Source organism: Leptosomus discolor, chromosome 12 (genome assembly GCF_034619465.1).
Source record: "Leptosomus discolor isolate bLepDis1 chromosome 12, bLepDis1.hap2, whole genome shotgun sequence".
Taxonomy (NCBI): Eukaryota; Metazoa; Chordata; class Aves; order Leptosomiformes; family Leptosomidae; genus Leptosomus; species Leptosomus discolor.
In genome coordinates this window covers 9,129,495-9,157,049 of record NC_141402.1, presented here as the reverse complement: position 1 = coordinate 9,157,049, position 27,555 = coordinate 9,129,495, and the positions used below count along the sequence as shown (strand labels likewise).

Sequence of the window (27,555 nt, the reverse complement as noted above, 5' to 3'; positions counted from 1 at the left end):
GATGTGCAGCAACCCGCTACCTCGCCTAGGCTATATTCTAGTCTAGATAGTTCAACAATGGGCAGTTCTAACAGAAGGTACTATGCAGAAATATAATACACAAAAAAATAAGACTGGCTTTGTTTGAAGACTACATACAGCACTGTGCTTGGGAGTAAATTCTAGACTTAAATTGTGCACGGGCGCCTATTGGTAAAGGGCAGGGAGAAGGGACCTGCTAAATGTTAACTTCTTTGATTCAGGACTGCAAAAGACCTTCCCAAGAACATGCCTTGCCGATACCTCATGACTGATCTTTAAGGTGGCTTGTGCTTGGCCCGGCAGCCCTCAGCCTTTCAGACAAATGTTTCGCATGAGAACCTGCTGCTGGCCCAGCACCTGCTGAAACAACTGCTGCTTGGGCAACTGAGGGGCCGTGCTGGGTGTGCAGCAGGAGGGAAGGAACGGAGTAACACTGGCTGGTGTAGCCACGAGGAATGAGCCTACTTCTCTCATGTGTGCGTACCTCGGACAACCACTCACACCCACATCCATGGTTTGAATCCTTACAGTATTAAAATATCTCCAGCTGTACTTCGCTCCTGGAGTCTTCCCTGAATGTACCAGAAGGATGAATACTACCACATCCGGATGCAAAAGGACATCAGACCCCATGTGGTACGTACGTGTTTGTTTCATATAAGGTCTTCGCCAGTTGGAACTGGAGAGACAACAGGGAGAGGTGTAAGAGCACCATGATAAGGAGGAAAAGGAGAAAAAAGAATCTTCAATCTTCTTTGCCTGATGTTGGTTGTGATTTTCTAGCATCTCACAGATATTAAAGCTGTTGATCCTTTCAGAGGTGCACGTATTCTTCTTCCAAACACGTTAGTGTTTTGCTTTCAGTTTACGAATTACTCAATGCTGTTGCAATGTCAGTTGTTTCTGTTCATCTGTTAATTTCAGAGTTGCAAGTTTTTCGCTCAACTTATTAGAAAACAGTTGTCCATATAAAATATAACTGCACACACAAGACTACATATAATGCAAGTCTAAATCTTCAGTATTTACCTACTTATTGCAAAATGAGCCATCTTTTTCATTAAATAATCAAATTTTCATATTAGTACAATACAACTTTATACTCTTTTAAAATACACTAGATATGTTAGGAATAAGGGATGATGTTTTCTCTCTCTCTGCAATACCTGTTTGAAATTTTAATGGATTAGAAGATTAGTTTTAGCGTTGAGAAAAAAATACAAAATTTGCCTAATTTTAGGACCTGTCTGTTTCTATCAGGCATTTCTTAAGGCTATATTTTTCATTTGGTTTCAAACAGAAAAATGTTTCATTTTAAAAAATAATTTAGTGAATTACATTCGTCCATATCTTCCACCCTAATTAGTTACAAAGATAATTCTATAAAGATTATTAACTTTGTGTACTCATTTACAGTTATAGCTAAAGATTAATTTCAATTTCACTTGCATTGTAAAACAAGTATTTCATGTTGGAAAAAAACCCAAAATAAATTCTTATAAATGCTGTCAGTTTTTCCCCATGGCAAATGCTCTGTCATACATTTTTCTATCAGAATTAAAAATAGGCCTCCACAGACAGAGGCGTCAGGTTCTTAAATACAGTCTTCCCAAAGAACTGTGGTTTACAAATTTGAAGAACACTTAGTTTTAGAAATAATTTTTACAACTGTACCAGAATTTCACAGCTACAATTATATATGAACACATTAAAAATGACTTCACTTAAAACAAGATTTAGAAAAATGTGGGTGAAAGTTGGGCCAGAGGCACTGCCACTTAGTGTTGAGGTTTACAGTCTGTGTTTTGATAAAGAAGTGAAATGAAGTGTGTGTATATATATATATATATAAATAACTGCTCAGTCCTTTACAAGCCTGTAGATATGATGCTGTGCTCCATGTTCGCTGTTCGACACTTCAAATACACAAGCCATGCAGAGCAGGGTTTCTTGTGTATCCCTGTTTGTTACAACCTGTGTGAGGGGAAGGAAGAAGTAGACGGGATATTAGAAACTTGGAACTGCCAGGGCCAAGCCAAGAAATGACTGCCTGAATTCAGACAACCCTTAGATGTGGCTGTTTGACGTGCGCGGCCTCTCGCTCTCCCTCTGGCATATCAAGCAGACCCCTGTGTCTGTGCTCACACGCTGTGCCTGGGGGATGAGCTGCGGGGCGGTCGCTCCCAGCGGAGGGCATGGAGCTTCATCCCACCCTGGCTGCTCGCCCATGAGCCGCCATCACATGGTCTTGGCTCAGCCTTCCCCAACCGGAGCCCCGCTTCAGCAAAGGGAACCCAGCGCACCCTTGTCCCCTCGCGCTCGCCTGCCCCTTCCCCATGCCGCCTGCCCACGGCCCTGCCAGGAGCCGGCGGTGGCGGCAGCGGCGCATGGCTCCGCGTGCTTGGCTGAGGGGCCACTGCAAAGCCCCAGTGAAGGCCAGCTGGGTAACTGGCTGAAACTGGCTTAAAGGCCACTGTGTGGTCCATTCCTCATGCTTTAGATCACCTGTTGGGCGTGCCCATTACTGCGTGCTGCCTGGCCCCAGAACTAATTAACACCACTGACATTTGCAGCACTGTAACTGGCACTGCAGTAAGAACACATTAGACGAATGGGATGGGTCAAAGTTACGCCTCGGGCTCTCTGCAAACACCAAATAGAGACGTGTATGAAAAAAAAAGAGATGTAAGCTTCATTTTTGGAAAGCAACAAAGATGTTTGTTCATGTTCTCAGCCAGCTTAGCCTTTTCATCCTCAGCGTCTATAGTGCACAAGTCCAAGTGGATTACTCTGAAGTCAATGGGATGATTTGTTTAGTAAGTAACATGACTAAGGGATTCGGAAACTGGCTTTAAATTATTACAAGTTAAGCAAGCCATACAAAGGCTGCGAGTATTTTAGAAGTGAAAACATAACAAGGGTGTCCATACCAATAAAATTGTAAAATTTTCCAACACACTGTTCATCATGTATTTCTCTGGTAAATGCTTCAGCTTGTGTATGAAGTTGATCATATATTCACACATTGGAGAGCGATTTATTCTGTACACGAATCGGCCATTTTCAAACCTTGCATATTCAGTCTAAAAAAAAAAGTTAAAAATAACAGCATTTAGTGTAAGATAACTCAAAAACAGCAAAAAAGGGAATATTAAATTTGTTTTTCTTTCTTTCTTTGTGTAGACAGAAAAAAAGAGAAAGTGGCTCTTACACACGTGCCTACTTGCTAACTCCCTGCTTGAGCTATGCAGTGCCCTGCTAAAAAAATCAAGAGATCTTAATTACTAAAAGTAATAATATCACTACTTGTTCTCTAATCTGTGAATTAAAAAAACTGAACAGATGAGGATTACACAAAAGTAAGTCCAAGTCAAGTAAAAATGAATTAAGCAGGAAATTTTGTGGTAAGGTGATTTTACAGTAGTTCTGAGGCAACTGTCTGCAAAGGGAACTGCAAAAATAAGCTTATATATTTATGCATAAATACACACATATAAATACAGCCATATTATTGCATGATTTAACAGGCAATTTATGAATTACAGAAAGATGCAAGACTACAGTCAGAAGAAAACCAGACTGATTTAGGATTGAGGGGCTCACAAGGGGCTGAGGGAGGGCCAGGCTGTGACTCTGGGACTCATGCTGCCCAGCTACCAATTGCTCAGATGAGCTACTCAGTGGATTGTGCAATTTTTTTTTTTTTTTTTTTTGCTTCCTCTAAGCTTGGAATAATGGAAGACTTTTTTATGGTCACTATGCACAGAAAATATATTTAGTATAAGAAGGACATGAGCAGTGACCAGGACATCTATAAAGGCTGCAGCTCTGAGCTGAAATTCCTGTACAAAAACTGTCTTGCAGTTAACAGATGGGGGTGTGGGGCTTAGTACACAGAAGACAAGTTCAATAGCTGCAGTACCATTGTACAACAAACCAATGAGCTACCTGACTGCGCCATACGGTTCTGTTCATGGAAAACAAAAGGTAAAAAAAAATAAATATAAGCCCTTGCCCGTTAAGAAAATATGCAACTTTGTATTCAAAAGCTTCTGGTGACTGGGGACCACATGACTTTTGGTGCTTAGAATAAGATAAAACCAGCATGGGTACAGATGAAACACAGCACACTAACCACAGCTTTAAAATGTTTAAAAAAAATCTAGATGATAGAGGGTAGCTCGTCACTGTAGCACAGTTCCAAACAGGTTATGTGGCTGGCCAAATGTTTGGAAATGGGAGCAAAAGCATTTTTGCATCAGCCCTTTTCTGCCAGGTGGTGGAGGAGGTGGCACTGAGGTCAGCTGCACGTTCCCCACCACAGATAGGGTGGAGGAAGGTCTCCAAAGCAGCAGGTAAATGTAGTTTCACCATTCACACAGTGATTTAGAATGAACCCAAACACTGCTAGGAAGGAAAATACTCTTTCAGGAAGGATTAGAGGAAGGAAGGAAAAGCCAGATAAGAGTAAAATAAAGCCAAGCCTAAGGAAAAGCCTAAGTAAAATGAAAGGGAACCAGAGACTCATCCCACATATCCCACCACAACACCCACCTCTACTTTTTCTACTACTTGCTTTCCAAATGAGCAGACTTTGGTGGAACAGGTGATTGTCATGTTTTCTGAGCTCTCGTACTGACTAGTGACTCCGTAAAATGCTCCTGTGTCATCTTGAATGTTGCAGTTTAAGTCAGCCTGTTGGGAAAAAGTAATAGATGATGAAGATTTTCTTTTTCATTTGACAATGTCAGTAGCATAAGCTGTAATTAGCTCCCTGTTCTTTTCAGAAATAAAGGAGAGATGGGGGACACTTTTATAGTGACAACAGTGATAGTGGAAAAGGTCTGTCAGGAAAGTACCTGCCTAATTTTTGCAGTAAAAATCTTAGGGAAGCAGCAATTTCTTCAAACACCACAAGACAGCCCAGTATTTCTCTGGACAACGGGTGATGTTCTTGTCTGGCAGATAGCTGATGAAGTCCCTGGAGCAAAGGAATGATCACCTGCAAGGTGCCTGGCTCCAGAGCTGACTCCTCTGCAGGGAACCTGCCCTGGAGCCTTGAATTCAACTGAGCCATCCCCCTCCTGAGGGGCCATAGTCCACTTTCTCCTTTTCCTTTCTTAAAGCAATGAAATCCTCACGGCAAAGGGCGACAGCTGCGCCACATGGGAATCGATCTCTGGTAAGACTCTGTCGAGCCATAGGGCCCTGATTCAGCAAAGCACTTCACGGAGCTGTAAGATGCAACTCACGGCTTCGAGTGAGCTGTGTGCGCGCTGAGCCGTGCCTACCGCACCAGTAACATGTTACTGGCAGTATTTGATTTCTTTCAGCATTTCTCTGCAGCCTGAATAATTATCTGGCTGCCTTTGATATTTAGCAACAGAGACTGAGACTTGCAGGATCAAGTGAGAAACAGTGCTACATTTAATTATTTATATCCAAATCTAAATCCTGTGCACAGCATGATTAATTTGGCTACAAAGCAACAGCACAAGTCACATGCTGAATCCGGCCTCCCCAGGCCTGCAGCAGCACTGAAGCTGTTCTGCCACAGTGCTCTTTGTCATCATGAATCCATTTTTCAAAAGCCCTCAACTTAAAAGAGCCCTAATATGGATACAGGCAGAGTCTAGGGATATCCACAGCTGGATTTGTTGATTCAGGCACTAGCTCTGCTGACATCTTCGGTGCCCAAGGAGACAGTGGGCAGGGTTTTCTTTTTATGTGGAAATAGCTGATCAGCTACTGCAGCGTAACATCTAAGAACCGCCAGAATTTTTGACTTACTCTGAGACGAGCATGTCAGCAGGGAAATGCACTTTTGCAGCTGTTTCACTTGCAAGTCTAGCTCGGCTTGTTTTGATTACTGGTATAAAAATGTAACACAAAAATTTTCACAGGTACCTTCGTGTTTACCTTGAGACTTTTTAAAAACCCAGTTTACAGGTATATTTATTCACTAGTGTAGAACATTTATAATCCTGTCTTCACTACAGTTCACATCATTTGTAACTGCTATTTAATTTTTAACTAGGCAACAGCTCATTATTAACTCTACTTAGTGTCTACAGTCCTTTATTTGTGGTAGAACACTCCGAGGCAATATGCTGATAATAGCACATACTGAGCTAGTCTGTGGTATGGAAAAGACATAGGTCTAAGATTACTTCAGGCTGGCTTTGGTAAATTAATCAGTGGAGAAGTCTCCTGAGGTTTACATACAGTAACACAAACAGCCCTATAGTCACGTATTTTGCATAACAGAAAGAAATCCTATCGCTATTACACCTTGTTTCTTGCACAAGTTTTGCATGAGGTCAGCAGTTAATGTTTAATATACATCTAAAGCAGTGTGTTTGCAGTGAGCTGTAAGAAATTGTTCTGAGCTAATAGTAAATAAGCAATTTGCCATCACAGCTGGCTTGCAATCGAAACATGACAAACTTCTAAACATGACAAGCTGCAGCAGCCATCAGCCATGCCACAGCTGCTTCACTGGAATTTCTGACGAATAGGGATTTCTTATAAAACAACTGCATCATTGCAAGTAATACTAATAGTAATATTCTCTTAAAAAGTGGTTATTCCTGCTGCTACCACAATTACAATTTCACTATCAAACCATTTTCCTTTTTTTTTTCCTTTCAGATACAGGCAAAATATTTAAGAAATGATAACTAAAATGCTCCTCACAATTTCATGTTGTCAAGAGAGTCACCCACATAGATCTTACTTTTCAAGCTGCAATAACAACTGCTTAGAATTTAAAAAAACCCCACAACTTTCTGTCTCTCTGTTGCCTTCTGATTTTGAAGTCCACTAAAAAAAAAAAAACTAATTGTTGTATTTGCATGCTGACATTTAACCTGGAAAAGTAACACATGTGACCATCTGGCACCCTGTTGATCACTCCCACAGCTCTTCCAATTTTTGCTGAAATGACCAGGAGTCCTGTGTACACAAAAAATACAGGCTGGGGCCCAGATGTTTGAATGAGGAACACTTGAAATTATCACTCAAATGTCATGATTTACTGTTACACAATCATGACATTGTTGCAAAAGTCCCATGATGATAATACAGACATGCATTATCTTCATTTGCTCTCTGATCTCTTTTTTTTTTTTTTTTGAGTCTAGCACACAATAAAGGTGTTTAAGGAAGGACAGAATTTTCCTTTTAAACAACGCTTTCCATGTTCAACTAGTTACAGACTGCTGAGAGCTGAAGCTTTAAGACTCCTCCAAAAGTACACCACCAACATAAAAATAATGAGTTGGCAGTGGCAAATACTCTTAAATTAAGGCTTCACCAAAGCCGCTTTTAATACTGAAAGAGTTTTGTCCATTCTCACATAGTGAAACAAATCTTTCCCCCCAGTCTGGGTTCAAATTTTTTCAGTAGCAGCTGAGCACATGAACACTAGGAAGGAGTGCGTGTCATTGTGAGGAGGGGATTGTCACATCAAGTATTCTGAAACAGCTGTTGAAAGCTTTGTTCCATGCTGAATACCTTTAGGAAAGAAGGAAAGACTATCACTGTTGGTGAAATACAAAACTTTGGTTAAAAAATGATGGTGAAAGACTTGCTAATTATATAGTTATGGCTTCCATAGTAAGGGGTTAATCTAAACACATACGCCTGAAAGCAAAATTGTATTTCTTGAACTGACGAAAGTGGGTCACAATCAAAATTCGGGGTTTGGGTTTTTTTTTCCCAAAAGAGGTTATAAGACTACCAAAAAAAAAAAAAACCAAATAGCTGCGCTAAAAATGGTCACTGATGTGGCTATGGGAGTTGTAGATGTAGCTTTAAGCAGGAATAAGGTGATGTGTTACCCCAGTACTCAGTCTTAGCAGGCTCCTTACTACAGTATTGATTCCAGTTTTTGTGTCTACATTTTAGAAAGGATGTTGGAAAATTGGAAAGTGTTCAGAAAAGAGTTACAAGAATGATTTCAGGTCTGGAAAACATTCTTTGTAGTGAATGACTAATGAAACTCCATCTACTTACTTTTTCCGAGGGAAGTTTTTCCACCACTTTGTCATAGCCTACAAGTTGCTACACGGGGAAGAGTCTTCTGATAGATTAAATCTTGCAGGAAAGGACATTAAAAGACAGAAAGCTAAAACTACACAAAAGCTAAATCAGAAACAAGGCAGAGGCTGATAACCCTCATGGCAATGAAATGCTGGCGTAATTTTCAAATGTGGTGGAATCACCATTACTTGAGGTCTTTTTTAAGCAAGTGAAATGTCTAACAGGGATGCTCTGGTTCAAGTAGGCTTATTGTCCAGAGGCAGACATTACTTAGTGAGGCTCACTGCCTATATTAGTGAAGAGGCAAGACTAGATAAATATAATATTAGCAAAATTGAAAGACAGGAATTTATCTTATTAACCACAATTAACCCTCTCTTTATAATTTCCTTTTTCAACGATCTCTGTGAAAAATGTGACAACAGTCAAGCTTCTGGAGTGCTGTGCTTGCAGCCTCTCATGATGCAACCAGCGTTGTCTCCTTATTCCTTGGTACTCTGTCTCTAGCTGTTCTCTTGCATTTCAGACTCAGATTGCAAGTCTTCCTGGGCTCTAAACCAGTCTTCCCTCCTGTACAGCTTCTCATGCAACTATGCTCTGACCTGTAGCTCCAGGAACTAGGGTTGGTGAGCGTTATTATAGCATACACAGATACACAACCTTTTGAATGGTGATTGCAAATATATTGTCATGATTTCAAGTATTACGGCATTTCAAATATTGTGGCATGATCACATATGATGAACAGGAGTCCATTTACTAATTTAATTTTAAAATACAAGATCAATAAGCAATATAATTTAGGAAAGAAACCCCAACAACTTAAAAACACAAATGGATTTTTTTTTTTTTTTTTTTTTACTTTCAAGAGTCAAATTCTAATTTTGATTTATTTCTAAGAGCTGAGATTTATATTAGCTGAATGCATTTGGAGGCGAGAGAGGCACTCAGCTTTCTGGCACCTTATCTACACTGGTTGTGCAAGAGCATGATTAATTCATTAATAAAGCATAGCTTGTCAATGGGTAGCACTGAAAATATTACGTATTAAAAGCACCAAGTGTTCGACATGCTGCATGGAGAAGCCTCTGCCAGTGTGCCAGAGCAAGCACCAAAACTGAGCTAGCTGCAACACAAACAAAGAGTAAAAACAAATAAAAAATCCTCTTCACATTCACTTCAGAAGAGCTCTTGGGCTCTGTGTTAAAGGCAGGGGGCAGAGGGTAGAGTGCTTGGGTAATAATAACAGCTTTGGCTAACAAAAAAGCAACTCCAGCAAAAAATTGCTGAGAAGTCTAAATCCTTCCTGCTGAGTAGAAGGAAAACAGCACCTACTGGAAACAGTGGGATTCGGGGAGGGCCAGAACAATTTACACTGGCATTCAGTAGTTAACATTAAGCACATAAGGTCACTTATTAACAACATATAGGTTTTAGCAATTGCTGACTGCAGGGAGGTGTGTTACTCATATGACCGCATCATGCCTCCCCTTCTCCTCTCCAAAGAGTGATCAAAGAGCAGAGATTCCAAATTGTGAAGCAATTTTTTCCAATGGGAGCATCTGGGTCGTTGGCATGTTTCACCACGCGTTACACTGCAGCGCAGGAATTGCGTCCAGGTCTGCCACATGGTTGGGCTTGTGATGGACAGGCCAAGCTGTGCCGGCTTCCCAGCTGCTCAGCCCCTTCCACTCATTAGCCGGCCTCAAGCACTAATGCCTTGCATCAATTTGAGAAGGGGTCCTCCATGAGCACCACGTGAGCTCCCTGTGCGGAGAGGGTTGTGATGGGGAAAAGCAAATGGATGTCTGCTTTCTTCCATATCTAATTTATTTTGCATACATTTGCATGCTGGCCATAGACCCATTCACATTACGGATCCCATTTGTGAGCTGCAGATCTTTTGCCAGTCAAAGCTGGCGAGTGCGCATGTATGTCTGTGTGTGTGGAGGGAAATCCAAGAGTCTAGATTGTGCAATATAAATTACATGTAAAAATAGAAAGGAAAAAAAAAAAAGGCAGTAGCCACAATTGCAAGTGTGAATGAAGGGCACAAAGAATCTCTGCACCTTTTAAGACGGCTGGAGGCACACGGGGATAAATTCAGGAGGGGGTGGGAGGAGACCACAGGCACAAGCCATTTCTGAACACTGATTACATGGGTAAATTGTTTGTTCCAGTGTATCACAAAGAGAAGGAGCATTATTTTTCATGCCACAGCTGTTTTGAATAAGAATAGGAATAAACTTAACCATCCTCCTCATGTTACTTACCACTAATTATGGCATATATTTACATCTATAAAACAGTGAAATTTTGGGGGACATAATTTAATGCCCCTTTATTGTGTAGATTCCTTTATTTCCATCCCACATTTGAATTTCAAAAATGTTTAGGACTTCAAAGCATCTTTAAAAGCTTGCCCTAATTATAATATGCATTACTTTCTAAAACTCCTAGTTTGCATTGCAGATTCCTGCAAATAGAGGCATTCATTTTAAACATCAATTAATATCATCCATGCATCTTCAGATGAGTTTGGGTCTTTATTTCAGAGTTGCACTGAGCTCTGACTAAGCTTTCCTCAGTTTGAAGAACAGTTCAAGCTACTGCAAACATTTAAAATTAAGCCAGTAGCTCAGATCAGTAGAAAGCCCAACAGGCCAATATTAATTTACATCTACTGTATTTTTCCTGTGTCACTAGCTAGAAAACATCCCTCCCCTCCTTTCAGATATATTTGCTTCCCATATCTGCTCCCATAGCTGCAGAAGTCAGCGTTCAGGCTTGGCACAGAGCGTTTGGTAGTGTCAGAGACACAAAATCCACGGCCACGTTATTGCAAGGTGTGCTTACACCAGCATTCAGGATCCCAACGGAGGCATGGACCCATGCACAATACTGTAGGTTACATAGAAAAGTCATGCAAAAGAGAATCCCTGCCTCAGAATTTGCAGTTGGGGGCTGAGGCAAAACATGAGAGAGAAATAATGAGCCAAATCAGAAGAACTTAGTCTAGGCTGCAGTGGACAGATACACACTGCTGAATTAAAGTTAAATGTGCTCCTAGTAGTGAAATGTGTTTGCTGGATGAACTAGCACTAGACAGGGGCAAATTACAGAGCTAGCAAAGCCAGCGGGGCACAAAGGAGGATACAGAGCTGTGCCTTCCCAGAGCAATTCCTGTGACGGAGTCAATGGAGACGTATGTGATCATAATAGCAGAGTCAAAATGAAGGTATTTGTTGGAGATGTGGCTGAGATACTGGATTCCAAAGGGAGGTGGTGTGAGTGGGACAGACATACCATCAACCTCCTGCAAGAGAAAGTGGAGAACCAGGGGAGGCAGAGCACTGGGCAGTCAGCACTGTGGGCCAAGAAGTCAAGGCCAGCAATAATGTTTTAGACAGACATTTTGAGGTAAAGCTGGAGGTGCAATCTATCATTTAGTTTGAACTCTTCCAGGAGGTGTAAGTGTATTATTTAGTATTAGCTAATTTAAGAATAGTAGTGAGTAATCAATGGGGTTATCATTAGATATCAATATGAGCAGAACTTAACTAATAAAAGCGAACAACAGAGGCAACATGTGTTGACTTAGCTTTTAGATGGGCTAATGAGAACTTCAAAGACCAGAAAACTTGGGACTTTCTCAAGTCACAAAAAACAGTTTAAGCACAAACTAACCAACAGGTATGTTGACCTTACTCAGATTAAGATTAGATGGCATGAATCATACCTTATTGTTTTACATAGATTGGATTTATTTTGCTAGTGACCAAGGTAACAGAAACAGGATCGTGCATTCAACCTGCACCCAGGGAAAGGTTTTATCTGCAGATATTCTGCAGCCTTGTCTGAATCCCTTGTCAGACTTCTAGGAAATAACTTTTACATTTATGTAAGAACATTTATTTTTGTTTTCATTTTATATCCCTGTAATCTCCAGTTTCATCTCACCGTCACACAAATTTCCCGTGCCATATCATTAGTACGCTGTTCCCAATTTACTCATTGTACTGAGGGCACAACATACCAAGTAAAGCTCCTTCCATTACTGTAAAAGCCTGTCTCTGGGTGACTCTCCTGAACCCTCTGGTTCCTAGTGACTACCTGGGATAAAGAGAAGAGTCACTGCATTCTAGGTGCCAGACAAGGACCGGGAAATGGCTTTGCAGGGCTGTAAGGTTGGCTGTTTGAGGTGGTGTGAAAGGAGAAGTCTCTTCCTTTTATACCTCCTGCACTGTTCAGTAGGAAGAGGCCCAAAAGCATGACATCCAGATGTGTCACCAGGACTGAGGCCAGAAGCTCATCCATTCCCAGCATCAGGCTGTATTTCACAGGAGATACAATCTGTATGAACCAATAAACCTCTGCAAAGCAAAGCAACACTTTGCTTTGTACTCCATACCTGTGACGCTTTGCAAAGTCTACTCCACAATTGCCAAATGTCTTCTTGCAAGATCTCAGACCTTCCCCTCCCACTTTTTTGTAATCAAACCTTATTACCTTTATCACAGAGAAAACCATGCTGCTGAGAAGCCTCAAGCAGAACTAAATGGGAAAGAGCAAGAGGAGTACTCTTTCCAGCTGCCAGAGTTAAGCCACGTTCTGCCTTAGTCACCCTCAATACAAGTGCTCCTCTCTGTTCCCATCTTTCCACACTAGATTTAATGTCTACACAAAATACCCTTTGTTCTGTATCCAGCGACATACCAGCTTCTCTTTGAATCTGCTCACAGGCTCACCATCCCTTCTGGCATCAAATCCGCACTTTCGCTTTCAAGCTTCCACATGCCACGACACCCGTCTGCTTTCCTTCTCTGGTTTCCCTTGACTTTTTTCATTCATAGTCCCTGGTTTTCTTTTGTTGATTCTCCTTACAGTGCTCTCTCACCTGTACTTATTTGCCCCACACAAAGTCTTCCTCTTTTACTCACATTACAATCAAAGTCCACTGAAACACGGACTGTCACTGAACACTGATGTTAGGATGCACTAGCTTAAGTGCTGAGCAAACTACTGATGGTTAAACGATAATGAAGGGAGAAGACAACAGGAAGGATTGGAAGCGGGAAATGGGTAAACAAAGGGTAAGAGAGAGTATTGTGAGTAAGCAATAACCACGCAACATGAACAGAACCTGGGAGAAGTTGAACTTTCAGAGTAGGAGGAGGTAGCAAATGATAAGGAGAAAGTGGAAAAGTGGATACTGATTCAGAAGTGGATACTTAATTTAAAAGAAAAGGGCATAATTTTCATATTAATAAACTTGAAGTTACTAATAGGGTCAAAAAGACTGTCAGCAACCTTTGCCAGCTTTACACTGGTGATTTATGACTGTTTAGAACACTTTCTCGACACTCCCCAGAAAAATGAGAACAGCATCCTTTTTTCTGAAGAAATGTCCTATTGGGGTGAAAGAAATTAAGGACAGTGACCTGACAGTTTAGGATCTAATTCTGATGACTAATTCACGGCTATCTTCTGTTTTTCCAATATGTATTTGTAGATGGGTGGCGCTGGTGTGAAGTTCATTCCTAGAAGGGCATTCACTGGGACTCTCACTACACCCAAACACTGCCCCGGCACCTTCCCTCTGCCTCACTTACTCAATAAGAGAGGAAATCCACTGGCCTATTTTAAGGTCATGGCTCAGGAAGGCACTCTCATCACATTTTTAATGTATAACTCAGTAGGATGTTAGCACTGTATGTTTTTTAATCTCTAAGTTAATACAGCACAAAATTGTATTAAAAGATCATTATGTTGGAAGGCACAGTGAGGTTAGGAAATACTGGATTGAAGTTGCCTGCACATCCTGACTGCTGAACTGCATCATGATACAGTCTTAGCTACACAACTGCACACTCGCCCTCTGAGCATCAATACAATATTTCTTTGTCTTCATTATCTACTGTGGCCCAATCTCTACTTCCTGCACACTACTCAAAACCTGTGCTGAACACAGAATTATTAATTTTATAAAGGTTTTCTTCATGGCATTATCTTGATTCTTTATAAAAAGCCATGAGTTTGTTTTCTCAGTGACAACCTGAGGTGAAGGGATGGTATCGCCCTATATTACAGATGGGGAACTAAGGCAAGAGTGTTGTAGGTGTGCACTGCTTGTAAGAGATCAAGCAGAGAAGGCTGACACTTGAATTTTGGAAGTCATGAGTACAATATAGACCTTAATGATCCAAAGAAGATCTCTACTGGCTTTAGATACATCTTTGAGCATTCAGCATGCCTGAAAAATCAGTTTCCACATTGGGAAAAAGCAGAACATACAATACATCAATGACCGTATCATAAATCTCTGCTGCTTCTACGTCTAATATAAAGTCTGAAGTTTGTCATTCTCTGTGGGAACTGAGAACAGACAAATAAGGTAACATTCATTTTGTCCACAGGTTTCATGAGTATTTATTATGCTAAGTGGATTAGTGAGATGATGGTCCTCAGTTCAAGCCCAGGTTTTGCAAGTAAATGCTCACAGACCCTTAACCTCCAAGCTCTATTCCTCTGCAGCCAGATTTCTTCTGCCTTTATATTTGTCCTATTCCCACCTCTCACATACCTGTTTCTGCTATGGGCCTTCATCCCTGTTTCCCTGCAGGCTCCTTATCCCAAATGCTCCCTCTTCCCACTGCCTCCCTCTTTTTGACCCTACATTCTCACCCACCTTTTCCAGGCTCCTGGTGCCTGCTGTGTTTCAGCTCCCAGTTCTCTGCTGCCTCATGTTCCTGGCCTCTTTGCTCAGCCAGCCCTCAAATGCTTGGTCCACAGCTCCCATGCCCAGTTTTAAGCCTCATGAATTTCTCAATGGATTTCCTCTACAGTCCAGCACAGCTCCTACTCAGTGGTTTACCCGTTCTACACCCAGATTTGAGAAAAGAGAATCTCCCTCATTCCCAGCTTCCAGTTGCAAATCTGGTGCCACAGAAACCCTTGGCAAGAATGAAGTCTGGGCTATGTACAAGGTGAAGAGTATTTCAGGTCACATGGATAAACTTTAACTGAAAGCAATAAACACCAGGAAATTTGATCATAAGCAGCAATTCCAGATCAACCTTTTCTGGCTTCAGCCTCAACCTGTCCACCCTGTAATTAAACCCTGAATACACCCCTTTCGCTGAGGTTTTAAAAGACAAATTTAAAATGTTTAGATGATAACCGTTTCTATGAAAAGGAGCATACCACAAAAACCACCAACAAATTAATGAGTAAAAAAGCTTTAGTCCAGTTTGGAAATTTGCATAAGGAAAAGTAGTCTGGAAAAAGCATAAGGTCCAGCCTGGAAATGTGATGATGCTTTTGGATGAACGTTTAGTATCACTAACATGAGATTTTGTAAATACAGTAAGAAAAACCTGATGTATCAATGAAATTTTTCACAACTAGATCAGTATACAACATTTCAGCCTTCCAGTCAAATTCTTTTTTCACTCCTGCTCACAACTGATATGAATAGATACAACTTTTGGAGCAGAGTCCCATGCTGACTAACGTAAAAGGCAAGGGGAAAGCAGATGTGCTCTAGCAACCAAAAAACTTTTAAGAAAAACCCTGGAACACCCTCCAGGCTCACAGTCGTCCTGCTGCACACTCGGTTCAAAGCCTACTTCGTCCTATCTGCATAAGTGTGGACTGATTGCAAGACTAATAATTGTACTATTTGCATTTGGCAAAAGTTCAACATCTGAAACACTAAAACGCAGTCCCCATTTCTGCGGCTTCCCCGTGTGCTCCTGGACCACTAGATGGCACTTCCCCATTGACAAACGAGGGCTCTTGTTACCTGTTTGCTCCTGCCCAGCAGCTGTGTCAAGCACAGTTGAGGCACGCATCTGCCTTTGCATGTCGTCTGCCGCACGGACTTCTGGTCAACAAGAGTGGCTCCGGGCCAGCGTCCTATCTGAAGGACATGCAGCTTTGCACTTTTAAATGGCGACAGAAGAAATTTCCACAAGCACGCTGAAGGGTGCTAAATACTGAACACAGGCCTTATCGACAAAAGAGGTTCTTCACGTCATATCTTACTTACCCAGAACTTTACGAGGAAGAAAGCATTTTGGGGCCCCTTCCCAAACAGTTCCTTCAGACCGCCCTTCTTTTCAGGAAATTTGTCATAAATCTGACGAATGTCCACTGATTCAAGCAACGGGTCACTGTAAGAATGGTTAGCGTGCCCAATGTGTACGAAGAGGTGTTTATTGTACTGCAAGAAAGAAACAGGAAAATCAGTGCTGTACAAAAAGAACAGAAGTTTATTACGGCACGGGTCCGCGTGTGCTCCTGCAGAGGGTAGTGCGCTTTGATGGATTAAACGACTTGCATGTTACTCCTGGGACCGTGATTTTCTGCAGTGTGATTTCCATGAACAACTTTAGTGATTGTGTAATAGCCCCTTGTGAACAAGGGTCAACATCAAAAAACCTGTGTCTCTACTGCAAACCACAAAACACGGTCATCTTCAAGGGATTAATTTACACTGAAAGACCCAGCGGCAGCACAGTGATAAAGAGACCTCACGGAGTGTAATAAGATGAATATGCTCACGAGCAAAGCCTACTTTTGCCTCTGTAAACCATGCCTCTTAATGTCCCATGTCCTCAGAGCCTGAATTTCCACTAGCACCAACAGAGCCCACACATACACACCTCCTGTTTGCCTATCAAAACCCCCCAAACTTCTATCTATAGCGTATGCTAATGCTACTTAACTAAAAGAGATGGAAGGGATTTTCTTTTAACTTTAGAATGGCAATAATAAGGCGGCCAGTTGCTCTGTGTTGCTGTTCCTATAGAAGTGGTCCTCATTGTATGTCCTCCAGTATTTTGACCCATGTAATATTAAAGAGACAAATTTTTACCACTGCCCTCGGGAGCTAGCTCTATAGATGACCATCTCTGCCAGAACACATTCAGCTTCAATTTCCTATTTCTTAACTTCATCCATCACGCCTCATTATAATCATGGGAATCACCTCAGCAACCCCTTCCCTGCCTGGGGGAAAACCTTGGCCCAGTGAAGTCCACAGCAGCCCCCTACTGAGTCCAGTATGGTCTTTCAGGGGCTGCCCTTTCTCCAAGATGAGAGCGCCTTTCAGCACCTGAAATGAAAGCGGAAGGACGAACCCCGAAGACCCTTCGCCTGTCAATTAGCTGCTCACAGTGTCATGCGAGCAGAGCGAAGGAGCTCAAGAGTGGCAGGATTAAACATTTGGGGTTTTAACCATGCAGATCACAAAAGATTTTGCTAACTCGATTAAAGGAAAGCTGATATGCAGTCAATGCACACTAGAAAACGCTGTCATATCGAGCAGATGCTGTATATAAGGGGCAATTCCCAAATGCTAAGTACAAATAAAATATTTAAAACCCTAAAGCAGACCTCATTTAAGCTATTTTGTTTACAATATACCTGCCGAATGAACAAATTGAAATGACAAATCTAAATTAATTGGACATCCACTCAGAGCCTTCCTTCGGTGTAAGCAGTGTCTTCCCTAGCAGATGTCCAAAACTCTGGGGAGAAGGAAAAGGACTGGCTAGATTTCTGCACTTAGGAAATTAAATTGAAAATCTATTCAAAAATCATCTAGCACAGTGAAATCTGAATTTAGAACCAGGGAACACTCATTTGTGTATGGGGCCAAAAATGAGATATGGTCCATGCTTTTTACAGGGTTGTATTTCTTTTTTAATTTTGTGGAAGGAAAAAGGGAAGCAAACCACATTATTTAGTTGTTTGCACAAGCAAGTCCAAGTCTGAGAGCACCGGTTCCATGGATTTTCCTTGTAGCACTCTTTCAAAATAATACCAAGCCAGCCTCTTCTATGCACAAGTGGAAAACTTGCCCAGCCTTCAGTTAGTGCATGTGGAGCCCAAAAGGGGCAGAGGTGATCCAAAGCAGCTGCTTCTTCCTTGAAGAGGAAAACAGGTACGGCAGAGAAAGAAACAGGCAGTGGGGAGCTGAATGAATGTGTGCAGGAGTAAGCGTGCCCACGAACACATGCCAGCTAGCCCTCACCTAGCACGGGGTTAGCTTGCACACTGACCATTTACACCCGGTACAGGGAATCATCGCACTGGCTGGCAACCACGAGTGCCTACCGTAACAGTGTCCGTGGACAGATTTAGCATGTTGCTCTACCCAGCAGTGGCAGAAGTGGATTAAGGAGACTTTTTAACATGACAAAACAAATAAACCAAAAAAATGCACCGTGGTACCAACTTTCGTTTTTTTTGACACTGTTGTCACATATTTAGCTTGCACTACTGTAAATAACTAAAAGTCATGCTGAACATTTCTTATGTATTTTGCTGCCTACTGAAAACTTAGATCTCAGTAAAATGTATCAGCGCCCCATATACCTTTGAACTGCCAGGAATATAAGAAAGTAAGTCCAGAAACCTGCTCCTGTTGCTTTCCTACGCTACCAGGGGTGAAGTGCAGGAGCACAGGGCACACACTGAGTCACTGAACATGGCTATCAATGGAAGCCTTTCTGCAATCAGGCAAACATCTCAGTTTTTCAAGTAGAATAATGAGAATTCCCTGGTAGAGGTAAACACTTCAGCATTCTCTGAAAAATTAAACCGAAACATTTCCCTTCCCCCAGCAACCCTGTAGCCTGCATGGGAGGGCCCAGCAGTTGTGCTCTCCCTGGGGATGTGAGATGTCCCAGAGCATCTTTCTGCTCTCCCTCACTCACAGTAAGGGCTTGAAAAACCATTCCCACCATTAGTGACCAGGTTATTATTTATTTTGAGATTGTTTCCTCTCAGTCTTCTCTGCTGGAGTTGTTTCAGATTGTACAAAGCAGCACATTTTTATAGGGACAGAACTGAGGGCTCAGGTTCTCCTGTGCCCAGGAAAGTGTCCTCCCCAAAAGGCTGTCTCTCCCAGGCCCAAAGGTGGCTATAGAGTGAAGGAGGAAGGGAGAGCTGTATTGTCCCAAGACAATTCACACAATGTACCTTATTCTGCAAACCAGGAAAATATACAAATTGTTCAGTATCTAAACTTCAGTAAAAGCAAACACATTTATAGGAACATGGAGCATGAAGTCTTAATACTGTTTAAATATAAAAGCAAAGTTAAAGGCAACTGTAAAGTTACCACAGTTGTCTGCAGAGCTCGCCAAAGTACCAGATGCTGCTGCAGCAAAATTTCCGAGCTGGTACAGTAGGACAGATGGTATGACATCACCTGACAATATTCTTAGGACAGAAATGTTTATTTTGATATTGCAATGTGTGATTATTTTCTCCTTATGTTGCTGCAATTCCTATGCTAAGTACAATCATTACTAACTTAATTAGATGTGGCATATTTCTACGAACTAACAAATGATAATATAATATACAGAGCAGGGTAAATAGATACTGAAATGTTCCCTATCATTTTCATACAAACATACTCCATGATACGAATTTATGCATAGATAAAAGCAAAGAAGGTAAGTTTTGTGCCTATATTTCTGAGCCTATTAGTGTCTGAAAAGCCTAAAACATCTTCATTATACTGAGAATTCATTGTTATTTTAGACTGAGTCATTGAAGCACATTAGGTGCTGAGAAATTTACTCATGCAACAGCATTTAAAGGATTTGCATCCGACATTGGGGTAATAATGTGCTTTAGATGCTGTAAACTATCATAGGTCAAATCCTGTATTTTCTGAGGATAAAAGCTGCATAAAAATACAAAGAAAATTTTCAGCTGTCTTCAGCGTCTGCATTACACAACATGCCCTGGAGATGGCTGCCTCTTACTGAGCTCCTTTCCTTAAAAAAATTCTAACTATCCAAAGAATGCAGTAAAGCCATGAAATATGACTGTTGTCAAATAATACCACGAGAAAAATTATAATCCACTTAGGAATTTAGAAGAACCAAGACAAATTGCCAATGGCAGGGGATGCAAGCATTTAAGCTGGTGCAGAACAAAGACGAACCACCTACATTTGTTTTATCAGCCAGCATATATATTTGTAACAGCTCCTCGCCAATTTTGCACTCATATTCTGAGGCAACAGCCTTTCCAGTCCATGAAATGCAGGTTTGCAAACTGCTACAGCTCTCTGCTGCACCCCTGTGCTTCTCCACACCTGTGGAGCTAACACCAAGCCTTGACAAGCCTGTATAGGGCCAAGTTTTTTATTAAACAGTGGTGGCCAAGATGCAGATGGCAGTGAAGCCAATCCTCTCATGCTCCTGGTGCAGGTGAGCTGTGCATGCCAACCTGCTGGGTGACCTGCTCCATTGCTGCTCCTGTCCTTTGGGGCTCTGTGGCCCCACATAACCATGCTGAGCAGCACGCAGGGGGCAAGTGGCTCCCTGGGCCCTGCCGAGGCTGGGTAACATGGATTGGAGCAACGTGGAGGGCAGGTGGCCCAAGAGAGGGTCCTCAGCAGCTGCTTCTCTAGGGATAACCTTACTCATGGGCCCAGCACCCTCCCGCTGCACCCCACCCTGAATCACACTCACATGCCTGGGAGTCATCCCCACACCGGTGTGGGCAGTGTAAGCTCCTCTGCAAACACCCCTGGCCCTGCAGCAGGACAGTGAGCACATGGGACAGTTGAGCAGGACAGGGAGGTGGCAGCAGCCCACTGCCTCGTCTGCCCTGCACGGCCTAACAGCACCTTGCTAACTGGGCTGCTTCACAAGATCTGCAAATTTAAAGAATAACCACCATGAGGGTGAGGTCATCTATGTATCATTCCTTGCAGCAACAAATCCCTATAAGAAAATACCATGAGGAGAGGCTGGCAATCTGAATGGATTGTAGTCTTGTGTGCCCAAAGAAACTCCATCACCCAAAGGAGAAGTACACCAAAAAGGCTCTGCTGCAGGTCTTCTCTCTCCCTGACACAGAGGGACAGCCTCTTGGCTCTCTTTGGACTGAATATATTCTGTACTGGAGGTCACAAGGACCACTGCCACAGCTCAAAGGGACAGGGGAGTGGAGGGCAGGTGGGACAGCCTGAGCTTTCGCTGAAATGAGAGAAAACAGTACTGCTGTTCGAGTGCCTGGCACAATGCAGAGATTCCCTCTGTACCTCCACAGACTGGTCCAACCCACCTTTCAAAAATGTATCACGGCATGTGCAGCAACCGTGCTTTTGGAGGAAAAAGGAGCCAGGTGGAGTGGACTGATTAAAAAACAATCACTAGTATATCAGCAGTCTGCATGTGGCTCTAACCTGTACCCTACCCAGCCTCAGCTCTGCTGTCTCGCTGTATCTTTTAAATCTGACACTCTTTAATTTCCTGCTGATGTAAGAAAATCACTTGGTCTGCCAACAATTTTTCTTATTTCTAACAAAACACTAGTAACTGAATATTTCATTCCTGTTGCTGTTGTCCTCCATTGAAGCAAACTGAGAGTTACATTTCTAACATTTTAATGCTATAACTGGAGTCTATACCAACCCCTGTTATTAAGGTTTTTAACACTTCCACGTGAAATGTTAATTGAACTTTCTGTGCTTGTATGCTACAATACAATTGCATGGTCAACCTAGTGTTTCAAGGACTCCACCCATTCAGACTCCTGACTGGATCTGCCCAGGGACAGAATCAGGAATGTGAAGTAAAAGGCGATCTTTGGCTACTTTACGGTTGCAGAAATGGGGAGGCAGGTGACGAGTGAGGGCAGTTCCCAGCCCTGACACATTAATGTTGCCCAGCACTTCCCAGCTACTGTCATAGGAGTCCCAGCGTGAAACTGGGAGTTGCTGGTTGGGCAAGGGCTCACGCATTTTCATCAACATCCTGCAAAAGTGAAGATGCATCCTTCAGTTCTGGCCTATCTGATTTGAGACCCTGTGGCCCCAATTCCAGAAGTACTGAGTGCTCAGATGGGAAAATTATGCCTGAATATAGGAAGCTCTCAATAACGCTAAGTATTCTGCAAAATCAGGCTCATGACAAATCAAAGGGGACCCTCAAAATCAGTGGCCCATTCATTCTTTTGCACCTGAACTTCTTGGTTTGTCAAATGTGAGTAATAATGCTCCTCCATCTAAAAAATGACTGCAGTAATACATCTGTGAAATGCAAATGGGGGTAATTATTAATTCCATTTGGAGGAGAGGTTAGACAGTACACAGTGAGCAGGGCACAGGGCCACGCATTTCAACAGAAGAAGACAAACTACTGAATAGTTGCTTATCAAAGAAGGGCCATCTACATCTACAATGAATGAAGCAGGAACAAACAGACATGTGAGCATGTAATTAACTGCTGCGCTGTATAGCAGATGCATGAGGACACTTCCCAACTTCTGAGAGCTTGACTCTGCAGCCCAGCTAAGCAATTTTACGGTGAGTGTAGGGCTGGGGGAAGCTGCAGTGGAACAAGATGTGCAAATGTGGGTCAGAGGCAAAGCCAGGTGCAAAGTCCCTCGGGGCGAGCACGAGGATGGATGCTTGGGGTTCAGCATGCAGGCAGGGCCGGCAGCGTGGGGGAGCACAGCCATAGCCCCCTGCACTGCCAGTGCCAGGCCAGCCCACGTGTCCCCCCACTCCTCCTCCCCGCAGGAACAGCACAGCAAGGCTGTGGGAGGCTGAGGGCTCCCCCACTGTGATAACCCCCCTGATTTTACGGCTCTCCTGGGCTCATCGCAGGGGCTGTGCAACCCGGCTCTGCTCCAGCTCCCCCCACAACCTCACTCCCTCGCTCCTTCCCTCCAACCCGATGGCACACGTCCCTGGTCGGACCTGTGCCCTGCGTAATGTCAGGTTGCTGCCCCTGCCCTGGCTGTTCTCAGTGCCCGGCCTTGCGAGCGTGGGCTGGGACACAGGCCATCGCTGTTGGCGCCAGCCCTCCTTGTCACTTATGAAAAAGCTGCACTTTTAATTTCACTGGGATACGTCCAGCAGCAGTGGTGGGTTTTGAGAAAAGGGAGACAGCGTGCGTGAAGGCAGCAGTGAGAGTGCAGTCAGGCCCCTGCCGTCTTTCCACCCTCCTCAGCACCTAATGTGGTCTGACTTCAAGGAACAGATTGTGCTCAGTCTCTCTAGCACTCCGCTACGTTTTCTCCGCAGGACCATCCCTTGAAGACCCCATGTCCTGGCCCTACAGCAGGGTTGGGGGAGCTGGCCCAGGCCTCCTGCCACATCTCCATGGGATCCCCCGGGAATGCCGCCAGCCGGGAGGTCTGCTGCGACGCCACGGTTTCAAGATTGGAGCCTGTGTCAATACTGGACCCCCTTAAAGTGGTTTCTTGCACCTGAATATGAACATTTTACAGAGTATAACATTTGCTTCCCAGGGCCAACATGTAGCTCTGCAGCACTGCAAAATAAATGACCCTTAAACTTTGTCTGATTTCAGATTAAAATGACCTCAAATCTTGAGTCTGCCATGCAGACATTCATCCTGATGTGGGTTTGCTTCCTCATCCTTCCACACGACAAAAACGCTAAACCAAGGACTTCCTTACCACTGAAATGCTGAACTGCTTTTTATACTGTTTACAGGGAATACGGAAAAACAACACTTGTAACAATGGATATTGTTCAAAGATGGAGGACTTCTTTTGAAAAGGTCTCATCTATTTTTCATCACTTAGGTGGTTTGATTAACTTTGGTGAATTTTACTGCATTTGGCTAATGATGGCAGGCTGGTTTTATGGCCCTTGAGCAATTGCTTTCACTTTCTGGTTCTCAGTCACAATTCTCCCAGGGCTCACAAAGCCCTTTTACAACAACAATAAAACCTGAATTAAAACATACAGAATATTTTATTTCTTCACCACTTTTTAAAATACATTTTGAAACGCGGACCTAACAGCACAATCTGACAGTTTGGATAGGTAGATTAATACCGAAAATGCCCATCAGCCATGTTCTTTATAGCCCTATGTAGATATTTCAGACGTAAAGCTGTCTGAAGCGCTCACAGCTGAAATGAATGTGGCAGCAATAGGGAGAAGCCTCAAAAAGGAAGAGAAGAAAGGGCTTTTTTCTGTTGGGTGGTGGCAGGGTTTTTTCCTGACTGGAAAGCAATCTTGAATATATATAAAATAATGGGAATTATTATCATTTCAGTGTTATAGTCTATGAATTTTATAGCTACTTGTGTAACAGTCAGTTGCTTAGATCCCTTCTAATCTGCTTGCATACTCAGTTTATATTAGTCAGGGAATATGGGATTACTTGGTTTAAGCATTTGTCCTTAACTTTCACAGCAGCACTACCGTAAAAACGGAAAGCCTCCATTAAGGAAAACCTGTCTTGAAAGCAACAGATGGGTATGTAAACTTGTTAATCTGTTGACAATATAGTTATATAGGGTAGGCAATAATTAAAGGTAACTAAAATGCTGGTGCTTGGACCTACAAGAACAGCTTCTACGCACCATTTAGGAATTGTACTTGAGCACAAAATGCCACAAAAGGAAAATATAGCTTGACGTTTGTAAAATGAATTGATTTGCATGTAAAAGGAGGAGTAATTTTACCCATCCTGAAGTGCAGTAAGTATTCAACATTTGGCAACTGTGCTATCTTATGTATCCCAGACTTACCTTCTGCCACACAGAGTTACAGCGAGGGTTGCTTATTGTTTCCTTTCTATATTTTTTTCTTTTGTAAGTGGAACAATTTTGTGGCTAGGCAAGGGAAAAAAGTCAACAGCCCTCCACAAGTGACAACACTCTGTGGAGCACATTTCTGACCCACCACAATGCCCACTCTAAATTAACATAACTGCCTGACATTGAGGGGCTTTTATACTTTTAAACACCAATTGCCATTGGAAGAACCCCAGAAATGTTTAAGGCTCCACTGCTACAATGAATCCCTGTTGGAGGACCTTTGGGCCCCTGCACAGACCCACTGAAGTCACAGGGAGTCACCACAGGCAGACAGACCTGAATTTCTAACTGCTGTAAAGGAATATAGACTGCAAGGGGCCTCCCAGGATCATCAAGTCCTGGCCCCAGGTGCCATGTCAAGTAAGACTTTTCCAATAAACTTCCAGGTTACATTTGCAGGTGGAATCGGTCTGTTCGCCCTGGCTATTATGAGTCTTTCTAGCCTGGTTTTGGATTGAGGGAGACAGGGAGGAAGGGTCACTGCTTTTTTAATAAAATGTTGGAAACACATTTGGTCAAAAAATACTTATGTCATTTTCTGTAAAAAGACAGAAATGGAATGAACACACAACTATCTTTTTTTCAGAAGATATATGAGAAGTCAAATGGCTGTCATGTAGCAGCATATACACATATTCGTTTCTGAGGTCAGCAAAGGCACAAAGGCATACAGGAGATGCTGCAACCACAGCACATGCCTACACGACTTCACATGCACATTGTGCAAAACATGCACCTTGCCTGGCTTGCCAATTCTGTTATTTAAAAAGTAATAAATTCCTATGCTTCGCAAACCAAATCTGCAATGAAGTGTCACACCAACACAAGATGTACAAAACCACAGGCAGAATTAATTTTCTTCAACACCACTAAATGAGGCTGGGGGTTGGCTCTCACCTCCAAGGAGGACTTCTGGTGCTTGCTGGAAAAGTCTGTGCATTGGAGATGGGGAAGGCTGGCAGGAGGCAGGGCCGCTCCGAGCTGTCCTTGCGGACAGGCGTGCAACAGTGCCTCTGACCAGTGCCTCCCCAGCAAATGTCCTTCAGCATTTGCCCTGGGAACTGGTCACACTGCCTTGGGGGTGTTTTTTCTATGCCCTCATTTAAGATCCAGATAATCAAATTTACTTAATTTGATCTAAACAACGCTTCCCCTTCTCCTGACTCCCCTTTCCCAGGCAGTGGTGGTGACACACTGCCTATGAGGGCTCATCCCTTGGCTCCCCACAGCACGCACACGGCCAGTCCAGGTGGTCCCCACGCAGCCCTTGCACAGCACCGCCCCACTGTGCTTGCACCATGGGTGAAAAGAATGATCTAAATTGGGATTAACACATGACTGGGAATTGACTTATCTTCGTGTCTCACTTTTGCAATGTTACAGCACATGAGTAACTTTTTTCAAAAACAAGTCTGGGTAGTTTGATGCTCTTGTGTCTCTAGTAAGCCTGCATAAACGCTCTGCATTTAAAAGGTGGGTTTCTCAGCAGTATGCTCCCAAGATGGGACAAGCTCTGGTGGACCTTGCTGCACCCTGAGGAATTCCAAATAATATTAGTTTACTCGAAAAAAGGCTTTACAGTATTTACAGGGCTGACCTGGGTAACTGTGTTTCTACTCAGGCCTCCACTCGTTCTCTGCAATGCAAGTGGATGTGTTGCATTCCCCAGAGCCTGCAACCTACCTGAAAAATGAGAGCCCCAGCACATCCCCAAGCCACCGGCCCACACACCGTGCGTGAGAACAACCGTCTCTGGGCCATGCCACCATGGCAGAGTGGGACCCCCAGCTCCTTCCCCTGCCAAAGCAGCATCTTCTCATTTTTGGTCTGTCAGTCATGTTGCAAATATCTTCACGTCACTCAGCTGGTTTCACGTCACAGACACCAGTGGTGTGACAGGCAACCACAATGTTATCTGTTAAGAGTGTACTTGGTTTGAGGGAGATTTTAGAGGGAAAGACATGAAAGTTAATTAGCTGCTGAACTCCCGTTCACTCTCTTTTACATAAAGCCACACAGATACACAGAGGCTCTACACCATACAAGCCCACGGGTTTTGCAAATAGTTTTGCATTAGAAAAACCTATGGAAAAAGGATCATTATGTGGTACCCTAGCAAAACAGTGTATCAAAATACACAGAAATGCCATTTCATACACATACAGCACGGTAATGCTGAGTGTTACATGGCCACAGCCTGTTTTCCCAGTAACCTCAAGGCACACACATAACATCCTGGTGTGCAGCAATCTGGATATGGCAGAGCCCATAAATCAGCAGGACACATTACACGGGATCAGCGAGCCAAGGACTCTGAAAGCTGTGTATCGATAAGGCCGCCTGATGGGAAAACATGGATGTTGTGTTTCTGCACCAGAAAATCAAATCTTTGTCTGGATGAACTCGGGGCTGGAGATGGGGAAGGCATTCCAGCTGTGGATCAGTCTGGAGGACACTAAGATGAAGCTTTAGCCCAGCAGAGCCAAGACTGCCAGGACAGCGTGGGAATCAGGGCCATGGGAAGGCAGAGGGATCCCAGGGAAACCATGCAGTATCTAACAGTCATGTAAGTGCTGAGATGACTGTACCTGCTGTCAAACATTTCCACCCTCAAAGTTAATTCAACCTGGCAAAACGTGACATTTACCAAACCAACACACTGCCACATATTTAGTATATCATATCATGAGATATGATATATTTTCACTGGGAAGTTTCTCTACCAGGTGCATTCCTCTGTTGTAAGGTTTCTGGGCTATGCCTCCAACCTCCATTATGAAGGGTAAACACTCCCTGGATAACACCCCTGGCCAGAGCCCATAAATGCTATGGTTTCCAGTGCTGAATTGTAAAGAGCAAGTGACAGCTTCATAG

General features: G+C 43.0%; 1 protein-coding gene across 5 annotated transcripts in view; it reads right to left on the bottom strand.

The window, feature by feature from the left end:
- Positions 1-1,881: 1,881 nt before the first annotated feature.
- The window catches only part of TEAD1 (TEA domain transcription factor 1), a 100,939-nt gene continuing 75,265 nt past the window's right edge, over positions 1,882-27,555 (bottom strand). For all 5 annotated transcript variants that reach the window (XM_086471938.1, XM_086471939.1, XM_086471937.1 and 2 more), the window contains 4 exons: positions 16,115-16,288; positions 4,576-4,716; positions 2,952-3,104; positions 1,882-1,995 (listed from right to left, as the gene is read on the bottom strand). In XM_086471938.1, coding sequence (XP_086328064.1) covers positions 1,882-1,995; positions 2,952-3,104; positions 4,576-4,716; positions 16,115-16,288 — 582 coding nt within the window. The remainder of the gene's footprint in view (positions 1,996-2,951; positions 3,105-4,575; positions 4,717-16,114; positions 16,289-27,555) is intronic.